The 25260-nt window shown below is 36.0% G+C and overlaps 1 protein-coding gene across 7 annotated transcripts in view; it reads right to left on the bottom strand.

Annotated features, from left to right (window-relative positions):
- NNT (nicotinamide nucleotide transhydrogenase) overlaps window positions 1–25260 on the bottom strand; it is a 101346-nt gene that overhangs the window by 41324 nt on the left and 34762 nt on the right. For all 7 annotated transcript variants that reach the window (XM_024246779.3, XM_009240678.4, XM_009240677.4 and 4 more), the window contains 10 exon segments: window positions 18498–18631; window positions 18019–18210; window positions 17305–17458; window positions 13571–13732; window positions 12295–12405; window positions 11001–11146; window positions 9656–9851; window positions 6790–7023; window positions 5272–5432; window positions 2743–2922 (listed from right to left, as the gene is read on the bottom strand). In XM_024246779.3, coding sequence (XP_024102547.1) covers window positions 2743–2922; window positions 5272–5432; window positions 6790–7023; window positions 9656–9851; window positions 11001–11146; window positions 12295–12405; window positions 13571–13732; window positions 17305–17458; window positions 18019–18210; window positions 18498–18631 — 1670 coding nt within the window.

Genomic DNA, 25260 nt, shown 5'->3' with positions numbered 1-25260 from the left:
TGCCTTGGCCTCCCAAAGTGCTAGAATTACAGGTAAGAGCCACGGCGCCTGGCCAGAATTTTTTTAAATTAAAACTTCAACTGTTCTTGAATCCAAATTATTAATCTGACCCAATATGATATTTATGGCCTCAGGCAGCTATTGGAATAATTTGGTAGTTCTATATACAGAATAGGAATACAAAATATCTATGGAATGCTGATGGTAAGTGGCACGCCTATGGCAGTGAAATGGAAAGAAAAGAAATAGAAGATGTAGAGAAAACATATCAAAAAAATAAAAGAATAAGAAAAATAAGAGAAAGATGATATAATTGCAGAACACGTAGAAGAGAGTACTTTCAACAAGTACCTCTTACTACCTTATTCTAGGGTTACAGAAGAGTTACTGTAAGACTTACTATGGTTGCTATAACTAATAATAATAAAAGACACTAAGTGAAGAAGGAAAAAGAGAGTAATAAGAGAGACACAGACAGAAATGTGGGGAATACTCTTCATAAATTTAAAAACCTAAAGAAAACCATTTTTTAAAAAGGATAAAATGAGAAATTACCCATGCTGACATTTCAAGAACTAGAAACAAGTCGTCTTCCCTCCTCTCCCCATATCAGCATGCCATAGGCTTTGTTAACATTCAAATCCTTCAAATCCTCCCATTTAACTTTAAAAGCCACTTTCTGACAAACCACGTTTAAGTAATAATGAAAATCTGCTGCCCCCTGCTGGTTATTCAAATTCATCAACTGAAGCAAAATCAAACTAAGGGTTAAAAGTTTACTTTTACAGAAAACTGTATTTCTAGTACAATTTCATAAATATTTCTTCTTCACAAATGTTTCTTCTTTCTGTCACAAAGCTGACACTTTTCAAATAGGATACATAAATCTTCACCTTTCCAAATTCCCCAGGTAATTTAGGCGATTTAATTTTAAAACCCCTTAGCTTGTTTTGAATTTGGGCTATCAAATCCTTTGTTTTGCAATATAGCCTAAGAAACAAAAATATTTTTTACTATGAAAAGATACTTCAGCCTTCCAAATTACAATGAGATTTTCAATTAAATCATAAGAAAAATCCTGAGTTGTAAAATAAGGGAGTTTTTTTAAATATTATAATAAAAGAATGAAGGTAGAGTAAGTATCTGATATGGTTTGGCTCTGAGTCCCTACCCAAATCTCATGTCGAACTGTAATCCCCACATGCCACAGGGGGGGCCTGGTGGAAGTTGATGGATTATGGGGGCTGACTTCTGCCTTGCTGTTCTTATGCTAGTGAGTTCTCACGAGATCTAGTGGTTTAAAAGTGTGTGTCACATCCCCCTTCACTCTCTCCCCTTCTCTGCTATGGTAAGATGTGCTTGCTTCCCATTCATCTTCCGCCATGATTGTAAGCTTCCTGTGGCCTTTCAGTCATGCTTCCTGTTAAGCCTGTGGAACTGTGAGTCAATTAAACCTCTTTACTTCATAAATTACCCAGTCTGAGGTAGTTCTTTACAGCAGTGTGAGAATGGACCAATACAGATCCCTTTCTTGTCTAAATTATTTATCAGTGTAAAATCACGTTCTGCTTTCATTTAGTTTCATACTTGTACTTTAACAGTTATTCAAAAGTATTATTTAGAAAATAACATCTATAATTTGAAAAAAAGTTCTACTCAAACCTTTAATTATAATATTTGCAGAACGTCTTCTTGCCATCAAGAAGAGAACTTGAAACAAACAAACAGAAAAGCCAGGAAGTATTAGTGTTGTTACTTTTTTCTGTTCTTTTTTTAAAAAACCATCATGCTGACCACAAAACTTCTAAGGTAGAAACTCTCATAGATGACCAACGGGAGTGTAAATTAGAACAACCTTTCCAGAAACATGGCTAAAGTATAATGAGCCTATAAATTCTAGGAATCTATCTTAAGACAAAAATCTGAAATGTCAAAGATATGTACAAAGAGAAATCAAAATCAAACAACTTCATATGTATAGCATTCAGGGCAAATTAAATAAATTTTGTATAGCCATATGATGGATCAGGATAAAGTCTCTTAAAATAATATTTTAAAAGAATTTTTAATGACAAAAAGTCAACAATATATTATAGAAGTTTTTTTCAATGTAAGACAATATACAACATGGTCAGACAAGTAAATACACAGATATGCCATACATAAGGAAATAAACCAAAATCTTACCTGTTTAGCTCCAGATGGAGAGAGGCACTAGAAGATTTTCATCTTTCTATTTAATTTTCCTAATTATTTACAGTTGGGTACATTAAAGGCAGTCTTGGAAATTTATGCAAATGAAATACTCTGCTATTTCTGCTGAAGAGAATTCAAAGCTACCATACTCTTTTTTTTTCTTTTCTTTTGAGATGGAGTCTCACTATGTCACCCAGGCTGGAGTACAGTGGCATGATCTCAGTCACTGCAACCTCTGCCTCCTGGGTTCAAGCAATTCTCTGCCTCGGCCTGCAAAGTAGCTGGGATTACAGGCACCCACCACCACGCCTGGCTAATTTTTGTATTTTTAGTAGAGACAGGGTTTTACTATCTTGAGCAGGCTGGTCTTGAACTCCTGACCTCGTGATCCACCCGCCTTGGCCTTCTAAAGTGCTGGGATTACAGGCGTGAGCTACCATGCCCAGCCTACAACAGTCATTTTTATGGCTAATAAAAGAAATGACAAGCACATCCATGTTTTCAGAAAGCCATTTCCTTTTGTTTCATGTATGTGTTGTTTCTTACCACACACATGATGTATGACAGGATAGCACCAGACGAGCCTATGAGTGCACCCACGATGGTCAGCAGATTGTTGTTGAGCAGGAAGCCCTCTGCACACAGGGCCCAGCCTGAGTAGCTGTTCAGCACAGTGATGACGACGGGCATGTCAGCACCCCCAATAGCAGCTGTCAAAGTCACACCCTAGAACAACAATCAAATCAGAACTCAAAATTAATAACATAAAAATAAAACCTCTGACATTTAACATTTTGCTCCTTAATTATTCTAGCTTTCCCATTAATATATTTACATATAAGTTTCACTTCTGGTAATAAGTGTCTCCCATCTGACCAACACTTCCACAGGTGTAACAACTATAAACACTGAGCCACCCACCCCCCTAAAAAAAATCCCTACATTTAAAAAAAAACACTTTTCAGTGATGAAAAGCAGGCAGAAACTGGAGAAGTGTCTACATTTGGAAAAATATAATGACACTAAGTGAATTTCCCAGTTTTTATGGCTTTAGACTGAGGGCAATCCCCTGTTGGTACCAGTTAAGGAAATTATAAAATATAAGCCCGCAGTCTTACTGGCTTGAAGATCCTAAAGATAGCATTTGAGATGACTAAGGCAGCTGGAAAGTAATAAGGGGAATCCCACAAAGAAGCAGGCTAGAGAGAAGGAGTCCCAGTTTCTGTTTATAAATTCTACTCAAATCTCTGGATGACTCTTGAACTACACATATGTGAGACAGACTCCAAGCAATCCTGATAAGGATAAAATAACAATAGATTTCAGCTGCCCCCCACCACCCACCATAAGGGAGTCAAAATTTGGAATTTGAGTTTAGCCAAGTTAGCTGGCTACAAAAACACATAAATAAAAAATAATAATCAATACCCTTTGAAGGAATATAACATAATATCCAAAATGTCTAGAATGTATCATTAACAATGTCCGTGATACAACTCAAAATTACTAAACACAGGAAAGGAAAAAGCTTTTTGCTTTTTATTTCACATATTTTTACCGTTTTTTGTTTGTTACAATGAGAGCATATTCATGTATTACTCATTTAAGCCAAAAGCAATAAAATAAATTCAAAAAATACTTAGACATTCTCATAGAACCAATAAATCCTTTAAATATCATATTCACTGCTTCCCAAAAACAACAATTCTTAAAGTTTTAGATTTGTATATCTTTTTTTCTTTATTTTTTTTGAGACAGAGTCTTGCTTTGTCACCCAGGCTGGAGTGCAATGGCATGATCTTGGCTCACTGCAACCACCGCCCCCCAAGTTCAAGCGATTCTCCTGCCTCAGCCTCCCAAGCAGCTGGGAATACAGGTGCACACCACCACACCCGGCTTATTTTTGTATTTTTAGTAGAGACGGGGTTTCACCATGTTAGCCAGGCTAGTCACAAACTCCTGACCTCAGGTGATCCACCCACGTCGGCCTCCCAAAGTGCTGGGATTATAGTCATGAGCCACCGCACCCAGTCACATTTGTATATCTTTTATTTTGAGACTTCATTAGCCTATTCTGCTTTATTAGATTAAAAATATCAAAATTATTTTTCTTTTGTTTAAAACAATAACCAGTGCAATAAGCCAGAATAAAATTAGACCATGAGTGTGAATATAAAAATGAGATTTTAATTTACTTTTCAGTGTTCTAAAGTTTCTGCGTTAAAATCATGACCTAACTCTCATGATCACACAGAAATAAGTATCATTTTTACACTATAAATTAGGTGTTTCTGAATCAAGGAGCCAGTAAGTATTTCATAAGCAATTGCTATGTGTCTAACTTTGTGTTAGGCACTGTAGATAATTTTTTTAACTTAAATATGCACCTTGTTTACAGATTAGACACTGAAAGAACATGAGTAACAGTGAATAACAGTAAATAATAGCACTGCATGAAACAGCATCATACATTGATATAAGATGCCAGACTGTCACATAGACAACTAAAAACTACTGTGTGTTTCAATATACTAAACATAAAAATTGCAGAGAAAGAGGAAGGCCGAACCTATCATAAAAGGCTTCACTGAACACTCTCACTGAGCATACAGGGTTTTTTAACTGCATTTCATTTTATACTTATTTGATTTCGTGTCATATCTTCCAATGATGTGAGAGCAACTAGTGGGCACAGACTATCTTACTTGTATTGTATAAACCCCAAAGCACTATTTTGTAGGGCTTGTCATATAGTAGGCACCTAATACATTGAAACCCTTGGCCTTTTTAAGCTCTTGTTCACCAACACATTGATCCAGTGAAAAGACTCCAGAGCAATAAAGGTGTCTCATGTGACAACTTTAAAATGAACAATTAAGTTGCAAGAAAGAATAATGTTCTTCCTACACTCTTCTATGTTTTCCAGATTCTAAAAAGATGAACATGTGACATAATTTTAAAACATTTTTATTCCATCAAGGTTCTTGAAGAGATAAAAATATGATTACACTTTAATCTGACAAAATATTCCCAGTTCTTCACCAAATATGTGCTTCTCAATCTCTGACTTCTTACCATGACAGCAGAGAGAGCAGACACAGAACCCAGACAGGTGATGCCAGTGACAAAGCTTGGGTCCACCATGAATGGGATTATCCCGCCCACACTAGCAGCCAGTAAGCCTGCATTGAGTAAGTGCCTTCCAGGCAGTAGGAGAGGGGCAGATTTCAGGAGACCTAGAGCCAAGCACATAGTAGTTAGAATTCAGAGTGTGTTGTAAGAAACCCCCTCGCACACACTCAAGTGTGTCTTTTAATCCTAAACTACCAAAATTTAACATTAGAATAACATGCTATTTAAAATATTACTTTGTATCACCAGATATGAAACATAAAAGCAAATTAGAATTATTACACATAATAAACATGAATAGAGGCAGAAAAACTATGGTTTGACTTCACTATTCTTTTCCCTATTTTGACCACAAAACAATTTCTTTCCTCTTTGTCATGAAATCTTAAAAAGTTATTTTCTCATGTATGACCAACATGGAAATTGTTAAGTGTGGCTTTATTTATTTAAAACTTCATGCCTGCCAGACTTCTGACAAAAATAAAGCATAAAAAAGTAAAAATAAATAAATAGAACTTCATGGAATCCTAGTACACTAGTATTTTGGATTCTATCAACTGAGCCCAAGGAAGAAGAAAACCTGTGTGTTATTTGTTCCTAAAGGCAAAGCATGAGATAAGAATGTTTGAGACTTGAAGTTCTTTTATGATTTTCAAGTTTCATGGAAGTTCCCCACTTAATTTTCATGACTTTATTACTGAGAGGCAAAACCATGTTTTTAAATCACAAACTAGTTTCTCTAGAGACTTTTTTGTAAAAACACTGACAGCAGCTTCTGTAGGGTTTTTTCTCCACTTCCATTTTCATGATTGACTTTACTAGCAGCAAAACTTGTCATGCTAGAGTCCTAAAGTGCGTATTTGTTTTCAAAATAAGTACTGTTTACTACTCACACAAACTTATTTAATAAGCTTCTATTTTGGAAAATGTATAAAGTTCATTTCTGTGAATTCTACACAGTCATCTCTAACCAAGGATTATGAGGATGCTGTTTAGTTCATATGTATTATCAAAAGTCAACTAGTCCCTCCATGCAAATTTCTGTTCACTAATTTCCTCCATTAGCTGTCTGCAAATGAAACAGCTTCAAAGCTTTATGAGACTTATTAAGTATCAATAAAGGGGAAGGATAAGGGGAAAAAAACTCTTACAATTTCTGAGTGCTATACGAATACTCTTCACCTAACAGTTTTACTGTTAAGGCATTTTCTTTTTTTAATCTTTTTTATTAGTAGTAATATTTTATTTTTTATAAAAAGTAGAGATAGGGTCTCGCTATGTTGCCCAGGCTGGTCTTGAACTCCTGGGCTCGAGAGCCTCCCACCTCAGCTTACCAAAGTGCTGGATTGCAGGCATGAGCCATTGCACCCAGCCCTGTTAATGTATTTTCTGAAATTAAAATGGATCCCTAAATGCCCTAAACAATAGATATTTACCTCTATGTTATGCTGAATCACTTACCCTGCAATTTTCCATAGGCAATGAGAGAGCCACTAAAGGTGACACCACCAATGTAAGTGCCGAGGTAGGCCACAATCTTGGTGAGATTTGCTGCTGCATCCGTAGCAAAATGTGGATATTCTATAATGTACTCAGCTATGCAAGTAAGTACAGCTGCCAAACCCACTAAACTGTGAAAAGCAGCAACTAATTGAGGTAAATCAGAAATCTGGATGCGTTTGGCAATTGTCAATCCTGTTATGAAAGGTCAAAAATAAATTAAAACTTGACAAACTTTTGAGAAGTAACCACAACAAAGATCACCCTTAAGGATTTCTACCATTGTCACAAATAAATATTATCTAGTTCCTAGTATGGGCTAAATATTCTCTACAGGGGCTGTACAGAAGGTAAGGGCACTAGTTGTATACAGGTTGAGTATCCCTTATCTGATATGCTTGGGACCAGAAGTGTTTCAGATTTTAATTTTTTTTAAATTTTGGAATATTTTCATATACATAATAAGATATCTTGGGAATGGGACCCAGGTCTAAACACAAAATTCATTTATGTTTCATATACATATAGCCTGAAAGTAATTTTAAACAACATTTTAAATTATTTTGTGCTTGAAACAAAGTTTGTGTTAAGTATTTATGTGTAGAATTCACCACTTGTGGTGTCATGTCAGCCCTCAAAAAGTTTTGGATTTTGGAGCATTTCGGATTTTCGGGTTAAAGATGCTCAACTTGTATACCCTTTCAAAACAACAGTTTTTCTCCACACACCTAAGCACGACCCAACTCCAATGAATCCCAACACCCAGCATCAATGCGTGCCTCTTCCCGTCACAAACTCCCAACCTTCCACTAGCCAACACTTCTTCAGACTACCTAAACCTCTAATCAAATTCCCTTATATTCTCCCCATTACAACCCAGGCCCTCTTCTCTATAGCCAGTGCTTGCTCCTGAGCACATAAGAAACACCTGGAACATGAAGACGACCTTGGTTTTCAGGTGGGTAGGTGGGAGCAAAGTCCCAAGGTAAAGAAATGCAAAAATCTGGGCAGTAAATACCCAAATTAGGAGCCTCTGAAGGAACTGCATGGCTATAGGTAGGTGATACAGAAGGAGTGGGGCTCAGAATATTTGCTAAGATCATGTCTAAAGGTTTTCCTGCCATGAACCTACAGAGCAAACATTTTCCTTCAAGTCCCTTTCCCCAGAGATTATCAAGAAAAGAGTCAAAGCTGTCCTGAGGAAGTATAAAAGGAGGCCTAAAGCCAGTGTTCCACTGGGAAACATTTAATAACCAGTTCCAGGGGAAAAAAATACATGCACATACAAATACATGAGCTTTAACTGATGTAAAGGTGGCTAGCATACAATTTTCAAATAATAAGAAATACAGTGCTCTTTATTGAAAATTCCATGTAGACAAATTGACTTTCATAGAATGTTTTTATGGATCTTTGCTCTTACATCTGTAGCCAACCTAGTGTTTGCAACTGATGAATAAGCATACTTCCAACAGGAACATTGTTTGATATTTTTATTTGCTTTAATAAGTAAGATGAAAGTAAAACAACAGAATGTATGTGAGAACTTCACTCATTTATCAACCATATGAGTGACTTTATTGCTGAATCTGATAATAGTTTTCAAATACTGGAAGATTATTTGCTCAATTATTTGTGCTATTCACAATGTCATAGCTACAGTCAAAACATCTCAAGTTTAAGCTGCATCATTAACATTTTCTCCATCACTTTCTCATGTCTGGACAATAAACAAAACAATAAATCTAGCCCAGATTTGTAGCATTTGCTTATTTCCACTCTGCAATACTGCTACAAAGTCAAATTTCAATCTACCAATGTGATGTCATTGAATGTAGAATTGAAAAGAGATGTACCACAGCCCACTGATACATAGTATTTCTTCTATACACATACAATAAATATAAGTAACCTCAAGAGCATAGATAATAAAACCTAATAAATTAATTACAAAGTTATGAGTTTTTAATATTATTATCTTTGTTTCTGATTCATTTAAGTTTATGTAATTTAGTATTTAATAATGGCTGTGTTTAACAATCAACTTTAAAAATTCCTGGAAAAAAATTTTTTTTTTTTTTTTTGAGACAGAGTCTCGCTTTGTCACCCAGGCTGGAGCGCAGCAGCATGATCACAGCTCACTGCAACCTCCAGATCCCAGGTTCAAGCGATTCTCATGCTTCAGCCACCCAAGAAGCTGGGATTACAGTTGTACACCACCATGCCCAACTAATTTTTGTATATTTAATAGCGACAGGGTTTCACCATGTTGGCCAGGCTGGTTTCAAACTCCTGGCCTCAAGTGATCCACCCACATCAGCCTCCCAAAGTGCTGGGATTACAGTGTGAGCCACCATGCCCAGCCTAAAAATTCCTGAAAATTTAACAATCCAGCAAACAACTGAATAAAATTAAAACAGTGGTTTTTCTGCTGGCACAAGTTTTTTGTTTTTTTTTTTTTCATTTTTAACAGGTCTATGAAGCAGAATCTTTGGCCGTTATTTATACCCAGCAGAACAAAAGTTAGCTTATGTATAGTACATACATAAGGATTCCAATCCCCCATTCCATTATCAGCTAACGGGACACAGTCAGTAAGGAAGATAAGAATTGAGTATAGGATATTTTGACTCAGTTGATGCATTTACTCAGTGTTTTAAAATGTATTTGAATGAGAATTACACCAACTGGAATGAATTTTCACCAAAATAATATTAACTGAAGCAATTTCCATGAACACAATTTAATTATTTCATCAATATGGACCTTAGAAATATATATTGAGAAACTGGAGTTCACATAAAGGCAGAAGCCCACAAGTGCTTACCAATGGTACCACCCAAAGCCATCGCTCCAGACATCTGAGCTAGTAATTCTGGGCCCGGTTTTAGGACTCCGAGGGTGGCTGCCAGTCCTCCAGCAACCCCAATCATGCCCAATGCATTGCCAAGACGCGCTGTTCCCTGGGTGGAGAGGCCAGCCAAGGCACCGACACAGCACAAACCCGAGCCTAGGTACATGATCTTTTCAAAGGAAAAGTGAGAGAGAGAGATTATTAAAACCTTGGGTTTTATTAATTATTAACTTATTATTAACTTTTATTAATTATTAACTTATTAATATAAGTATTATTAAATACTTATATTGTATTTGCACTTATACCATTTATATAAATTGGTTTCTTCTGGATTTGCTCTCATGCACAAATACACATAAAAGTACCTAAATTTAAATGGAGTCATTATTGGATCTAAAAATACTAAACCTGACCAAATGCTGTAAAAGAGCCAACCCCTGAGGTAAGTGCCAGGGGCTTTGCCATATGTTTTATTTGTGTTGTCACAGTCTCATGAGATCCACAAGAAGGAAAAATCATTACCCTTATTTTGCAAAAGAGAGAATCAAAGCTTAAAGAAGTTGCATATTTTCTCCAAGGCAAATGATCAGTAAATTGGAAATCTGGAATTCAGACTAAGGTCTTTCTGACTCACTGCTCCAACTCTTCTCAAAAAAAAAAAAAATTGTTCATTCAATAAATACTGCATGTTGGAAACACAGAAGAAACTAAAAGACAGCCATTGAAAAGAAATAGAAAATACGGAGTTCAGAACAAAGTTGAAGGTCTGTTACATTACAAGTTGGAACTTTCAAAGTCCAGCTGGATTATTTCTGTTTTTCTATACAACATTAAGTTTAAACTATCCTTTTTTTATAAATTTTTTTATGAATATATAACATCTCTTGGTACCAAGAGATGATGTGCTGGATTTGTAGAGGAAGAATAGGAAAAGAACTAATAGTACTTAATAATAATTTTTCAAATTTTGTATTGCTTCATTATAAATCCACCGCAATCTAGCTAGATACATAATGAAGATACTGATAACCTTAACTCCTTTTACATGTGGAAAAACGTGTAAAATGTATCAAAACAAAGACATAAACCCATATTTAAACTCAGTTACCAGAAAAATCTGTCTCTAGAATCCAGGGTCCTGATCCTTAGGGGAAGAGAATGCTCGGTTTGACCAAAATGTTTCTAGGGTTATTGTTGTATTTGCTTGACAGAGTTGTATTTGCTCGATAATTTGAATTAGGATAACTAACAATGTTAAATCTAATAGAGAAGAAAATATTGTGGTAAATATAAAACCTTACAAAGAGCATCTTACCTGTTCAATGTTATAACCACTGTAGAGGGCAGCTAAATATCCACCAACAAAGGTGCCGGCAGGGAGCAGGTACAGGTAGTTGTATTCTGGGGGGTCAGTGGGACGCTTGAACATGTCCAGCATTCTCTGAGTCACCAGAAAGCCACCTTAGCAAAGCAAAGGAAATAAAAAACATAGTACCTCTTTGAGCTCACTGAGCAACATGATTTTTTAAAGTGCTACAATTTTTCTGTTTTAAGCACATCTTTATCACCTAGGAACAAATATAATTTAAAATAACATTTTGCAACCTCAAATTCTTTTTTTTTTTTTGAGATGGAGTCTCACTCTGTTGCCCAGGCTAGGGTGCAGTGACACGATCTTGGCTCACTGCAATCTCCGCTTCCCAGGTTCAAGCTATTCTCCTGCCTCAGCCTCCCCAGTAGCTGGGATTATAGGCTCGCGCCACTATGCTGGGCTAATTTTTGTATTTTTAGTAGACGGGGTTTCATCATGTTGGTCAGGCTGGTCTCGAACTCCTGACCTCAGGTGATCTGCCCGCCTTGACCTCCCAAAGTGCTGGGATCACAGGTGTGAGCCACAGACCCAGCCAAAATTTAAAGTCATTCTATTACTCAAGCCAGTTCCATTAGAGAGGTGGGGGAAAAAACACTAAATATATTCAGGAAGAAAACTTGCTATCAGAATGCAAAACTATTTCTGCATGACTAAAAGAAAAAAAAAAGCCATTCAAAAAGCTTGAGAATGTGAAAGATCAAAGATTGGTATCTTTTCCTAGTAGGTTGTTACATTTGTAAAACCCTATAATAAATTATAAAAGAAAAAAATACCATATCAACAGGCACCAGGTTTCTTGGACACATTAAAGAATTGTTATCTACAAAATAGCATCAAATGAGTCTCACACATGAGTTTGTTTCAGTTTCCAGAAACAAACGCTGGCTGGGATAAGGCGAAAGACTAAAATTTTATCTAAAATTATACTAATTTATAGATGTTACAGTGATAGCTCTAACCCAACTTACTTCAAAACCATGCATTCAATAACTTTCCAGTTAACTTGTAGCAAGACATCATTTTGTTTGTTTGTTTTGGGGAACTGGGGGTTGTTCTTTTATCCAGAGTTTCTAAAAATTACAGATGGGCAAAATAACTAATTTTCCTGCACAAAGAGCATTTACGGTCTGAGTGAAACATTTTTTAAAGGCACAATTATGTCTATTTTATATTGATTTATATTTGCTTTGTTTGTCTCCATTGAAAATAGTACCGAGACCTTTCACTGACATCATACCTGCAATGTTGACAGAGGATATGAATGTGGCAAGAGCAGCAAGGCCCTGAGGAGTTGTGGAAGGATACAAATGTCCTCCCATCAGTGCCAACCCACCAACTGCAGTCAGCCCTAGAAAGAAAGCATTAACATAGTGAATAGTGATAGTGACACCACCAAATCAAATATCATAGCTGAAGTACCTCACATACATAGATTCATAGAGGGTAAAGTTCTCAATATTAAAAAACAAGGCAGCTTTCTTACACCCTCATTAAAATGAAATAAACAATTTTCCTTATGCAGACTGTTGGCAACACACCTTCACATCATTCTCACTGAAATTACTACTGTGGGAAAAGGGTTAACAAAACCTTTTCTCCTTCTGCATTGGAATTGGACTTTCCTTTAACTTTCTAGCTATGTTCCTCTAATACAGATATAAATCCACCAATGTTATAGACAACATTGCTTATGGTTAAAAAGTGACCCTGGTAGATAATTTGCATGTAAACTGGAAGAAACTATTCATGAACTGTAAATGCCTGCTGGGGATGCCTAGCTTTGGGTTTTCCTGACTACAGCACCTCTTGGAGCTAGACATGTTCCCTGCAGAGATCCTCGAACCTGTGCCTATGGCAATGTTATAAAAGATGACTATTGGCCCTGAGGCTTTCAAGCCAGGACAGCTCCCATGCTTGTCCAATGTAGGACTCATTCCCTCATATCTGACCCATTGCTAGGGGACAAAGAGAATAGATCCTGGGCAACCATGTGGACTGCTGGATGAACTGCTGAAAAGACTGGCACCAAAGAGAAATGCCTGATGCCACCTCACTGGAAAGCTGTGTTTTCCTGTCCCATAGCTTCATGGTGAACCTGATGCCACATGGGGCCTATTGTAGCCTTGCTAGGCTGAATGTTGAGTTGAATCCAAGGAGAGCCCTATAGGATGTTGCAGCTATGATTCTGTGGAACACTGGTTTTCAAATGTTATCAGTGGAATCCTTTTCTTTAAAAAAAAAAAAAAATCAAACTTGGAAGAAATGACAGTGGCTCTGCACTGCTTGAAATGGGAGCAACCCAAAGAGCTGACACACTCCCACGGCCTCTTACTTTGCAGGCCCATATCCCATACCCTCTCGGAGTCTGGGAGCCCTTAGATCACCAAAGCAGATGACCCAGATGCCAAGCAAAACAACTTGAAAACACACTTTATAAACGTCATTGATAGTCCTCCTAGAGCTGAGTAACCCTATGAAAACCTGAGATTAGGAAAAACAAGAGAGGAACAAACCTGAGATTGCATTCGTCACAGACATCAGTGGTGAGTGGAGAGCAGGGGTCACTCCCCAGACAGTATGATAGCCCACAATGCCAGCCAAGCCAAAAGTGGTCACCATCTGAGAAAAGGCTAGATTGGGAGCTGCAATGCCCAAACCCAGTATCCCTGTGAGACCTAGAGAAAGAGAGTAAAGAGTGTGTGTGAGCTGACATCCAGTTATCTCAGTAAAATTAAAAGCACATACATAAATATGTGGAATAGTCAATGCTTTTAAATTCCACTCCCTTGCCAGTAATGAGCAGATTTTTTAGACATTTGACAGTTGAGAATTGGGGGGATGGAGGAATACCGTGGACAAAACCCAACTTTCTGACCACCCCCCCAAAATGAGCTATAAAGATCTAGTAATATTTGTGAGTCACCTTAATAACAATTTGCACATTTTCCTCTGTGTAGTTTGTCCTCTTCCCTGTTTTAACTTTTATTGACAATGCCACATGTGTTTATACAAGCATTTTTATTCCCAATTACAGGCCCACAGAGGATCTACCAAAGCATTTTCTACTTGGGCAAGACACAACCTTTATAAGACAAGACTTTTATGAGGCCAATTTTACGTCACTCTCAGATTTGGCTGAAGAATAGGGGTTTTAAAAGAGTAAGAAGAATTTCATTCACTCCAGCACCTCCCCAAAACATATGGCTTCCACCCACCCGGGACACAAGTTTTGCAATTGCTCCTGAATCTGGACTGGACTGTTGGCCAGGACAGTCAGCTCCAGCCTCAACACCAAGTCAGCAAACAGGATTTTACAAAGAAAAGGAAAAAAAATACAAATTAAATTAAGAATGTGCAGAATACAAACAGCTCTGAACATACATCTTTAATTATCGCCTTCCTTGATAGCAAACATGTGGACAGTTTTTCTGCAACAGAAGAAAGGGTTACCTAGTGGTCAGTAAAAAGAAAATGACAGTGGGTGACCAGGGAACTAGAAGTTAACTTTCCTGAATAAGGTACCTTTTTCCTTGATGTAAACTATTACTTTGGAAGTGGCACCACTGGAATATCTAGGGATTGACATTAATTTTACATTAAATCATTCAATATGACTGTAGTTTTATTTTCCTACCCACATATCATGTATCCAAGGTTCCAGTGCATAGCCCATTAACCATCTGGTGAGAGAGTTAGATACAACACTATTTTGTCTTCCAGTTAAAAATTAGAGAAGTTGCATAGGGTTGTGAATAAGAATATGTTTTCTTAAGTCAGTCTGGTTTGAATCCTGGTTTTGCTGCTCCCTAGCTGTGTCATCTCAGGCAAGTTACTTAACCTCTCTGTGCTTCAGTGTCTTCATAGGTAAAATTATCACCCCTCTCTGTCTTTATCTGGAAAAGAAAATAATAATATACCCACTTTGCTGAATTCTCGTAAAAAATAAATGAGCTGAGGCATGTGAATTATTTAGCACAATGCCTAGGAGTCACTAAATGCTAGCTATTATCATGACCACATTAGTCAAGAAGCACTACCTTATCACAATCCACAGTCCTTTGTGTTAGGCATCTATGATAAAAATTACATCATACACCTGAAGGTTTTCTTATCAACTATTTAATAAACTAATGTCTTTTCTATAATATATTTAGTAACGTATGTCAGACTATATTTCCATATCTGTATAATAGAGGAAGAGAAAGGCTGACAAAAGAAGAGAAAGCAAATCACATTCTTTGAAGAATGCTGTTCAAATACATTCCTGATACATATAAAAGAAAAATGCTTATTTTTAATATGAAAGAGGGAGTTCAAGATAAAGAAAAACACATATAAGTTCATCCTTTCATTCACTGGAATATGCCACTATCATATATATTAAGAAGCAATATGCCCTGATTCAAGAAATATATGAGAAACTGAGAAAAATAAATCATTATATGTGCCTTGCTACATTTCCTTATGAATCTGAAACAGAAATGGAAATTTACAATCCTACTCATAATATGTTCCATGTACAACACAATAACCTCATTTCTTTTGTTTTTTTAACAAATAAGTGCAAGTAGGGACACTGCTTCATCTACTCACAGTGTTCACCACTAGAGGCTTTTTCAGTCATTTTGCTGAGACTTACTCTTTATTCAAGGAGAGTTACATGTTTAGCTTTAAAACATCTGGACTCACATGGGAATTTGGAGAATGATGACTCTACAAGAATTCTATGCGCCTGGTGCTGGTCCTTAATTCTTTATACTTTGCTTTTGTTTTGTTTTTGTTTTGGCTCTGAATAGATCTAAATATTTTTAATTCATTCTTTGAGACAGAAACCAATTTAAAATCAAATATTCGTATTTCAGCCTCTAACAACGCATAGCCAGAATGAATATTAATCACTACTTTACAATAAATTATTTAGTGTTTTCGTGAAGATGAATTTTACAAAAAGAATTTATGTTAAATTATAAAGAAAGAGATTTAAATGAAAATATTGAATTTTTTTACAAGTTGAGTAACTTAAAATGTTAGTCAAATGTTCAAGGGCTATAGCCTATATTGTAGTATTTATTCTTCAAGGCAAACTTTGCTTCCCTTGTCTTACCCATGTGTGCAGATAATCACAACTGATATTTCACAAAAAAAATAAATAAATAAACAGAAAAAACCGTAATTATATTTATATGCATTTAACACCAGCACAATATGGCATACATCGCTTCTCAATACATTTGATGTAGATAAAGGTAATCTCAGCACTCTGGGAGGCCAAGGCAGGAGGATCACTTGAGCTCAGGAGTTCAAGACCAGCCTGGGCAACACGGTGAAGCCCTGTCTCTACAAAAAAAAAAAAAATACAAAAATTAGCTGGGCATGGTGGCATGCGCCTGTAGTCCCAGCTACTCAGGAGACTGAAGTGAGAAGCTTCCTTCCTCAACCCCAGGAAGTTGAGGCTATGGTGAGCCATAATCACACCACTGCACTCCTACCTGAGCAACAGAAAAAGATTCTGTCTCAAAAATACATATATGTATATTTTTAGTATATATATAAATGACTGTATTTAAAATGTTTTCTATAAAAGGAAAAATGTTTATTGCCTGCATATTATTTCACATGCTTTCATTCCAGTATTTAGCACAGTGCCTCTATTTACCGAGTCAATAAATGTAATCTCCAATTCCGTAGAGGTGGGACAAGTAACATGTTGCTGAAAAACCAAGTCTGTCAGGCCCGATTACTAATGGAATCCAAAAAAGACAACAGCATTTCATTTACTAATTTTGACAATTAATATATTACTTGCAGGCCAGGTGCAGTGGCTCACGCCTGTAATCTCAGCACTTTGGGAGGCTGAGGCGGGCAGATCATGAAGTCAGAAGATTGAGACCATCCTGGTTAACACAGTAAAACCCCGTCTCTACTAAAAGTACAAAAATTAGCCAGGCGTGGTGGTGGGCGCCTGTAGTCCCAGCTACTTGGGAGGCTGAGGCAGGAGAATGGCGTGAACCCAGGAGGGGGAGCTTGCAGTGAGCCAAGATCGCGCCACTGCACTCCAGCCTGGGCGACAGAGCGAGACTCCGTCTCAAACAAATAAATAAACAAATATATATATATATCTCTCTATAGATATATATGTAGATATATATGTGTATATATATCTACATATATATCTATAGAGAGATATATATATATAACTTGCAAAATCAAACAATCAAGACTAAACCCTGGTAAATGGTATCCTCACCTGCTGTATATGCAGAAGCCGTTGACATTGTCTTCCTGAAGGGTGTAATGGTAGCTGCTTTTTCAGCTTCCAGCTCAGCCACTGTCTTTTGTTTTACTGGGGCACCTTGAGGAATATTTTTCGGTGTGGGAGCTGGGAAAATCACTTTACCATCCTAATAGACATTAGAAAATAGTACGTATTAAAAAGTCAATCCAGCATTTCAAAATTGCTTAAAGAATATACTTTACTATTTTTTAAAACCCTGTTCTTTTAAATATAATTTTATGTAAATATACAAATTCATATAATTTGTAACATCATTTTACATAAATATGTCACATGCGTATACAAATACTAATATCCATGTTACATATACATACATATATATGTAATTTGTATATGTACAGGACCATATATGCAAGAGTGCAAATTAAACCCTTGAAAGCAGATAAGTGGGGGGAATGTTTAATTTTTACTTTATTCAATTTGTTTGTTCATTCTCTGTTTTTCAAAAGCAGTGTATATTTTTGGTTAAGTCATGTACTTTTAAGTCTTTGAAATATTTTTCTTTAAATCATTCTGCATTTACAAATAATTTTTATCAGCATAAAGCTGTCATACCAATACCTTATTAAAATATGTCTCAATTCCAAAATAGAATTCTTCCATAAGCAGAAATTCTAAAACAAATTTACATTAAAAGCACAGGAAGGAATAGATCTCTATACTTACTTTCATCACTACAGTTCCTCTAATGACATGACCCATCGTACCAAAGTCAAAGTCATCTTTCACATCAAAATAAAAATTATCTTTGTCCGGGCTGATGGCCTTTAGGAGTTTGGTGATGTTGTTGGAATATAGGGTGCTGGCCTGAGTGGCCATTCGGCTGGGCAGGTCTGTGTAGCCTATGTGAGTAATTCCCTAAATGAACAAAATTATAGTCAAAAAGGTCTATCACCCTATGTTCACATTCATTCTAGAACAATTATCATTCATATTCAATGCTAAGTTTTGAAATTATATATCTTTATAAATATATATACATACCCATAAACATGAATACATATTTCAACAGGAGCTTTAAATATGCCTATTTTTAATTTTAAAATTTCAAGCTTCAATGTCTCTAAATATTTAAAGAAATAAACACCCCCTCATAACTCAAGACATGAGAAGTGATCACAGATAGAAAATACATCTTGCTATACCTTATGAATGTAGAGTTCTCCTGGCTTAGTGGTTTCAAAGTTTCCACCAGCCTCAGCAGCTAAATCCACAACAACTGAACCTTCCTTCATTGACTCAATCATTTCTTTATTAAATAAAACTGGAGCTTTTTTACCTAATAAAATCAAAGAAAGCAGCGCAAGTTATATTATCATCTTCTAATGCCTTAAAGTCTAATTATTACAGTAGTCTCTAGGCATTCAGAAATTTAACATCTGAAATTTTAACTCTTTCCAAGAGACCCCTAAACACCATAGCATGGGTGAGATTGGGCATTCTCTTAAGGAAAAAAATATGATGAGTGTGAGCAGCAAAGGCAGTGTGCAGGAGGAAGCCATGTGGCTGGCAAGCAGGCCCTGCCATCTGCTAAGCATGAGAATCTCAGCACTGCTCTCCCCACCCGGTTTATACACCACAGGATTCACGAAGAGATAAACAGTTTGACTGTTTCTTAAAAAATGCATAATAATAAACCACTATGGAAACTATATGCACCCAAATTGAACAATTCATAAAGGTCACCAATGTCAAGAGTACAGTTAATACTAATTTATGAATTACAAAACAGAACATTGCCAATTATCTTAACATATGTCACCAGATTTTCTAACACATCATATTAACCTACCTTAATTTAACACAGAAAACTTTGAGGAGAGACAGGAAACTGCCAAGAAATCAAAACAGTGGAATCCTACAACTCCAAAAGGTTTAGGAGTTCCCTCATACACTTTTATTCCCACTCAACAATTATGTATTGGTGTCTATAGTGAGTCAAGCCCTATCTATGCCTAGTGCTGGGAATACAGTGGTAAATAAACAAAAAAAGTCCTTGTTCTCATGTTGTGCATTCTCCTCATTTAATAGTTCACATTTTAAATTCACAATGTGTTTTTAAGAAGTTCACTAATTCTTACATAGAAGATGAAAACCCAGACCTTAGGACTTTTCGAGCTAATATACATCAATATGTTCAACAGGGGCTTATACTGTCAGCATACAATCGTGTTCACATTTCATAAAACAATGGAAATACCTAAATCAAAAGATAAAGGAAATAAACTTGTGACATTAGTAGTATGGAAGTAGAGCATGGCTGGGTGCAGTGGCTCAGGCCTGTAAGCCCAACAATTTGGGAGGCTGAGGTGGGGAGGATCACTTGAGCCCAGGAGTTCCAAACCAGCACATAGCAAGACCCCATCTCTACAAAAATAAAAAAACTTACCTGGACTTGGTGGCACATGCCTATAGTCCTAACCACCCAGGAGGCTGAGAAAGGAGGATCACTTGAGCCCAGGAACTCGAGGATGCAGTGAGCTATTTTTGCACTACTGCACTCCAGCCAGGACAACAGAGTGAGACTCCATCTCTTTAAAATATACATATTTTTTATAAAAAGAAAGCAGAGCATTAGTAGCCTGATTATCTTTAGTTCTTCTTTTGAAAGCTTTCAATTCTGTGTTTAAAGAATTTGATTCAAAAAGGAAAAATAACATTTGTAGTACATGTGGAAATAAAAGGTTGTGAAGATACAAGTGAGGTGTTTATGTAGTACTTCCTTCTTTTTGCTACAAACTGTATAGTTTCGAGATAAAGTCCAAATCCTAAGGCTCCTGGGACTGAATGCCTCTCACCCTGGGTGAAGTGCTTTTTCTAACATGCCCTCTCAAAACTGCAGCATTGGACCTTCTATTTCAGCCACACTGGGCTCGCTGCCACATGATTTGTTATAAGATCTCTTGTTCTTTCTTTTGGGTTTCCAAGAAAGAGCAAGAATCAAGAGACATTTTGCCCAGAGACAACACCCTGAAGTGCTGGTAGTTTCACCACTTCTCAAAATTCTCCAAAAGTATTCCTTTCCTCTACGCTCCGTACTGTAATCTAACAAAGGCACCTTGAATACTTAACTAAACTTTACTCAACCATGAGAATTTGAGGAAGCAAACCACATCCATCTGAGGACTCTTCCCAAAATAAAGGTCATGCTGCTTGGCTCTCCAGTGATTTAAAGCTATGGATCATATGGCCGCCTCCACATAAAGGGGCACATTTAAAGGGCTACCTGTACTTTCCAGGTATTTACTGTCATCACCAACCCCACCCTCTAGGGCCAGAGCCTCTTCTCTATTTACCAGCCATTGTTTAAGCACAGCTTTTCCTCCCACCTTATTTGTACCCAACTTTGGCCAATGATTGCACATATTTGATTTGGCATCTAACTAATTTCTCCTGCCCTAGATATGTGGGATTCCTTCTTTCTCCTGAGACATCCATAGCTAAGGATCAGTCCCTGGACTGTATGCTACCACTTTGCGAGACATCAAATGGCCAAAACCATTTTTAGGCTCCCTAGAAACATCAAAATATACAACCCATTTATCTCCTCTGATTTCACTCATTCAACCTCCACAGAACAACTGTACAGTGGCTAACACAACTTTGCAAAACACATGTACATGTTTGCATCTTAATAGAGATAAGTTGGGTATTTTGTCCCAATTATTGCTCAGAAATTCAATCACTTTTAAAACAATAGCATATTCTTTCACATAGGTTAACTTATTTGGTATACAGACTGAAGGGTATCACTATAACAAGTTTAAAATTTTACTTAAGTCACACGAGAAAATTTAAAGACATTGAATTATTATAAGTAAAAAGCACATAACAAAATAGTATGTAAGTTTAGATATTATTTATATACATGAATGTTTCTCATTTATATATACATAGATTAATATTACATAATACATTACATATACAATACAGTTTGTAGTAAATTCTATATCATATAACATTTAACAAAACCAGGGTATATTTGAGTGGTGAGACTATTTTCTTCTCTGTGCTTTTCCTTATCTCCCAAATGTTTTAATTTTAAAATTAAAAGTTTTTAATAAGGGCTACAGGGAATACAATCATGAATGTAACAGTGCAGCTGCCTTCAAGCATTCACATGTGGATTAATTTTTTGAAAATTCTGGAAAGTGCAGAAATAAAAATTGAAAACAGAAGGGAAAAAACATAAAGCCAAAAAAGAAGCAGAATAGTAAATAAAAGCTCCAGATAAGCAAAACCCCAAAAGAATAGGTCCAGAGAGAGAAAGACTGAGAAGACAATTTCAAAATACTACCTTACCCTGGTAGCCTAATATAATAAAGTTTAATGCATAATAAATGCAGCATTACACAATGAAGAACAGAAGTAATAAGATGATTAGTTAGGTATCTGGGTAAAAAATATCTACCCAAACCTAATACCATACGTTAAACTCTAGAAAAATAAGAATTAATTGTAAAAGAAGAGAATCAATCCAAAAAGTGAAAGAAAAGAGGAAAAAGGAAACCTTGGGGAATATCTCTCCAGTCTGTGGATAAAAAAGCACTTCCTAAATTTAAATGAAGAAAATTACAAAAGAAAACATCAATAGATATGAAAAAATATATATATGATATATATGAAAAAATATATATGATATATATGATATATGATATATGATATATGATATATATGATATATATGAAAAATGTATATATTATATATGTGTATATATGATATATATGAAAAATGTATATATTACAATTCTCAGATAAAAATTGAAAAGCTCACAGAAATTTCAATTAAAACAAACACTATATTCCTATAGATAAGTGAACAATAAATACAAATGGAAAATTCAATAAAAACAGTAAAAACAAATGAAAAAAATGTTCACTCTTAGTATGATGTGGAGAGATCACAGGTGATCTTTATTTTCTACTTTGTACTTTACAGCATCTCTAATAAAAGCCACATATCATTTTTATTTTAAAGATAAAATAAAAGTACTCCTGGATAATCACAACCAGTTTCTCCTTTAAGTCAAGAAGAAGTGGCAGTTTAAAAGTTGGTACTAGGAGAACTAGAAGAATTTAGAAAAACCCCAACCTACTTACTTACCAATTGAAAAGCCTGACTCAAAGTCACCTGCCCTCCCTTCTACAACAAATGAAGCTATGCAGTTAGGGCAGTCTTTCAAGGAGTGTACCAAAACACAATAAAGGGAGACATGGGCATAACTAAACATGGAATACAAACAGGAAGATGTGTCCAGATTTTCTACATGTATAACATGGAAATGAATATATCCAATGTTTAAAAATTCTTCAAATATAAAGAGATGCCCTCTACACCCCAGAGACAGCTTGGTGAAAGACCTAGATATAAAAGACAAAATAAGTACATCATTCTGACAAAGGCTTATAAAAAAGAAAATAATAATAAGCACATCAGGTATTTTTAGATATAACTGCAAAAGAAACAGGAAAATTAATAAAAGAAGGCAGATGAGAGGCATTTTTAAAGCCCAATTGGGCTTTAACTTTTCCATTAATTTTATCATTTATCTGCAAAAGATGAGATACACAAAAAGATAATTATATTTCCTAAACCAGCCCACTTAAAAAAAAATCAATCACTGTGACAGAATAAAATTAACAAGGAGAGAAAATTTTAAGAAATATTTTCTGACACAATACCAACTGTGGGTGAAGGATTTGGCATGATATCCAACTTTATGAAATATTTCTTGATCCCTTCTCGTTCGTGCACATTAAGTTCCCCTGGAAGGGTTACTCAGTTCCCTCTCAGAGGGACTTATTTCCACACTTTTGCCAAGAAAACTGTAGGACGTCAAGCTCTTACAGTCATCATTCACATATTCATTCATTCATTGACATAATTAATACTTACTTAGTGCCTCCCATGTGCAGGGTGGATGGAGGAAGAAAAATTTTACTTAGGCTCTAGAGTCTAATATTTTACAACTAAAAGTGGCTGCATTCAAAGGTTGTTCAACAATTTTATTACTAGAAGAGTTGGATATTTAAAGCACTCATGTAAAAATTTGAATTATAGTTTCCCAATTGGTTGGCAGTTATTTAGAGTGAATAAGGGTACCACAGGTTAGTGTAAGGCATCCTTGAATCTCCATGTGCACCATGAATTGACTGTAGACTGAAAAACTGCCTCATGCATGTGTACTATTTATTGATATATGCACATATGGCTGTGATTCACATAAATTCATTTTTAAATGTTATTGAATTCATAGTACCTTTTCTCAACCATGTATTTTCTCAATAAATGAATACTAAGATGCAATTTTAAAAGTATTAAAATAAGGAGCTGCTATGAAAACTAACTTCTGCTTTGTTTTTTGCTTTTTCTCATCTGTGACTAGAGAACAAATTACTAATTTCTAAAAACAGCTTTAACAACTCATCGCTATGTAGCAAAAGAACATATCATTGCCTTCTTTACAGCACTAAATTCAAAAAAAAGTCACACAGCTAAATGTGTGACTTTTAGTCTTACCAAAGACTAAAGACTTGCCAGAAAATTCTGTAATATATTATATCTTTTTGAATGAATCAGGCCTAACATGATCATCTGAAATCAATAAATTCCCAGATTCTATCTTAATGGGAAAAGAACCAAGCCCTCACACTTTAATCATACCAAAAAGAAAAAATTAATTAATTAATTAAGAAGAAACCACTAAAAATATTAAAAATAACAAGACATGAAGATGAAATGGGTTTACCACAAAATTTTATAATGATTCCAAGGAGCATTCAGCATCATTTACTGGAATTATTCAACAGCATGTAATCAGATGGAGAAATTCCTAACTTCCTGGCCTGTAAGGCATCAGAGTGTCTTAAAAAAAAAAAAAAAAAAAAACTTTCTGCTTTAACAAGAACATGAGATATCTAGCTCCACAGTAGCAAATAAATAATATGAATTATAGAATCTATTAATCCAAACCAAAATAGATTTCTCATGAACAAGAACTAGGCAGACAAGGACAGTTTTTAATGTAATGTAGTCTCTATATTGACTAAATGTAAAATAGAGGAGGTAAAGAAAGATAGGCTGAACTTTATCATTTACACTGTAAGAAGCTTCATTATAACAACACAATGTTGCACTGAGTATTGTTAGTATCTACTCAGTATCCATTTTCTCCTTTTATCACTATGCTGATTTTCATTTTTCCACCCAGTCCACAAGCTTCAGGGAGACATGACCTCAGAAACCACTTGTATTAGTCTGATCTCACGCTGCTATAAATTGCTGGCCGAGACTGGGTAATTTATAAATGAAAGGGGTTTAATTGACTCACAGTTCTGTAGGCTGGGGAGACTTCAGGAAACTTACAATCATGGCAGAAAGGGAAGCAAACATGTTCTTCTTCACATGGCAGAAGGGGAAAGAAATGAGTGCCCAGTAAAGCGGAAAGCTCCTTATAAAACCATCAGATCTCATGAGAACTAGCTCGCTATCACGAGAACAGGATGGGCGAAACTGTCCCCTTGGTTCAATTCTCTCCACCTGGCCCTTCCTGTGATACGTGGGGATTATGGGAACAACAATTCAAGATGAGATTTGGGTGGAAGCACGACCAAATCATATCACCACTCCAGAGGCAGGCCTGGAAGGCCTAAGGGTAATCTTATCACCTTATTAGTGACTGGTTCAGAAATCCAGGTGTAAGCCCAGGTGCATATCATTGCCCTACCTACAAGGATTGGTTCAGAAATGGTCATAAATCAATCAAGGTTAATATAAATGAGGGAAAATTTGCTAAGGATTTCTGAAAAAGAAGTTTCCTTCTTTTTGCTCTTCAAGAGGGTGCCGTCAGCACCGGACTACCTCCTCTAGATATTGTGTTGTACACACTGGAGCCTGAAATTGTTGCTG

This window comes from Pongo abelii, chromosome 4 (genome assembly GCF_028885655.2).
Source record: "Pongo abelii isolate AG06213 chromosome 4, NHGRI_mPonAbe1-v2.0_pri, whole genome shotgun sequence".
Classification (NCBI taxonomy): domain Eukaryota; kingdom Metazoa; phylum Chordata; class Mammalia; order Primates; family Hominidae; genus Pongo; species Pongo abelii.
Note: the sequence above shows the minus strand (reverse complement) of the source record. Positions and strands in the feature narration are given on the sequence as shown.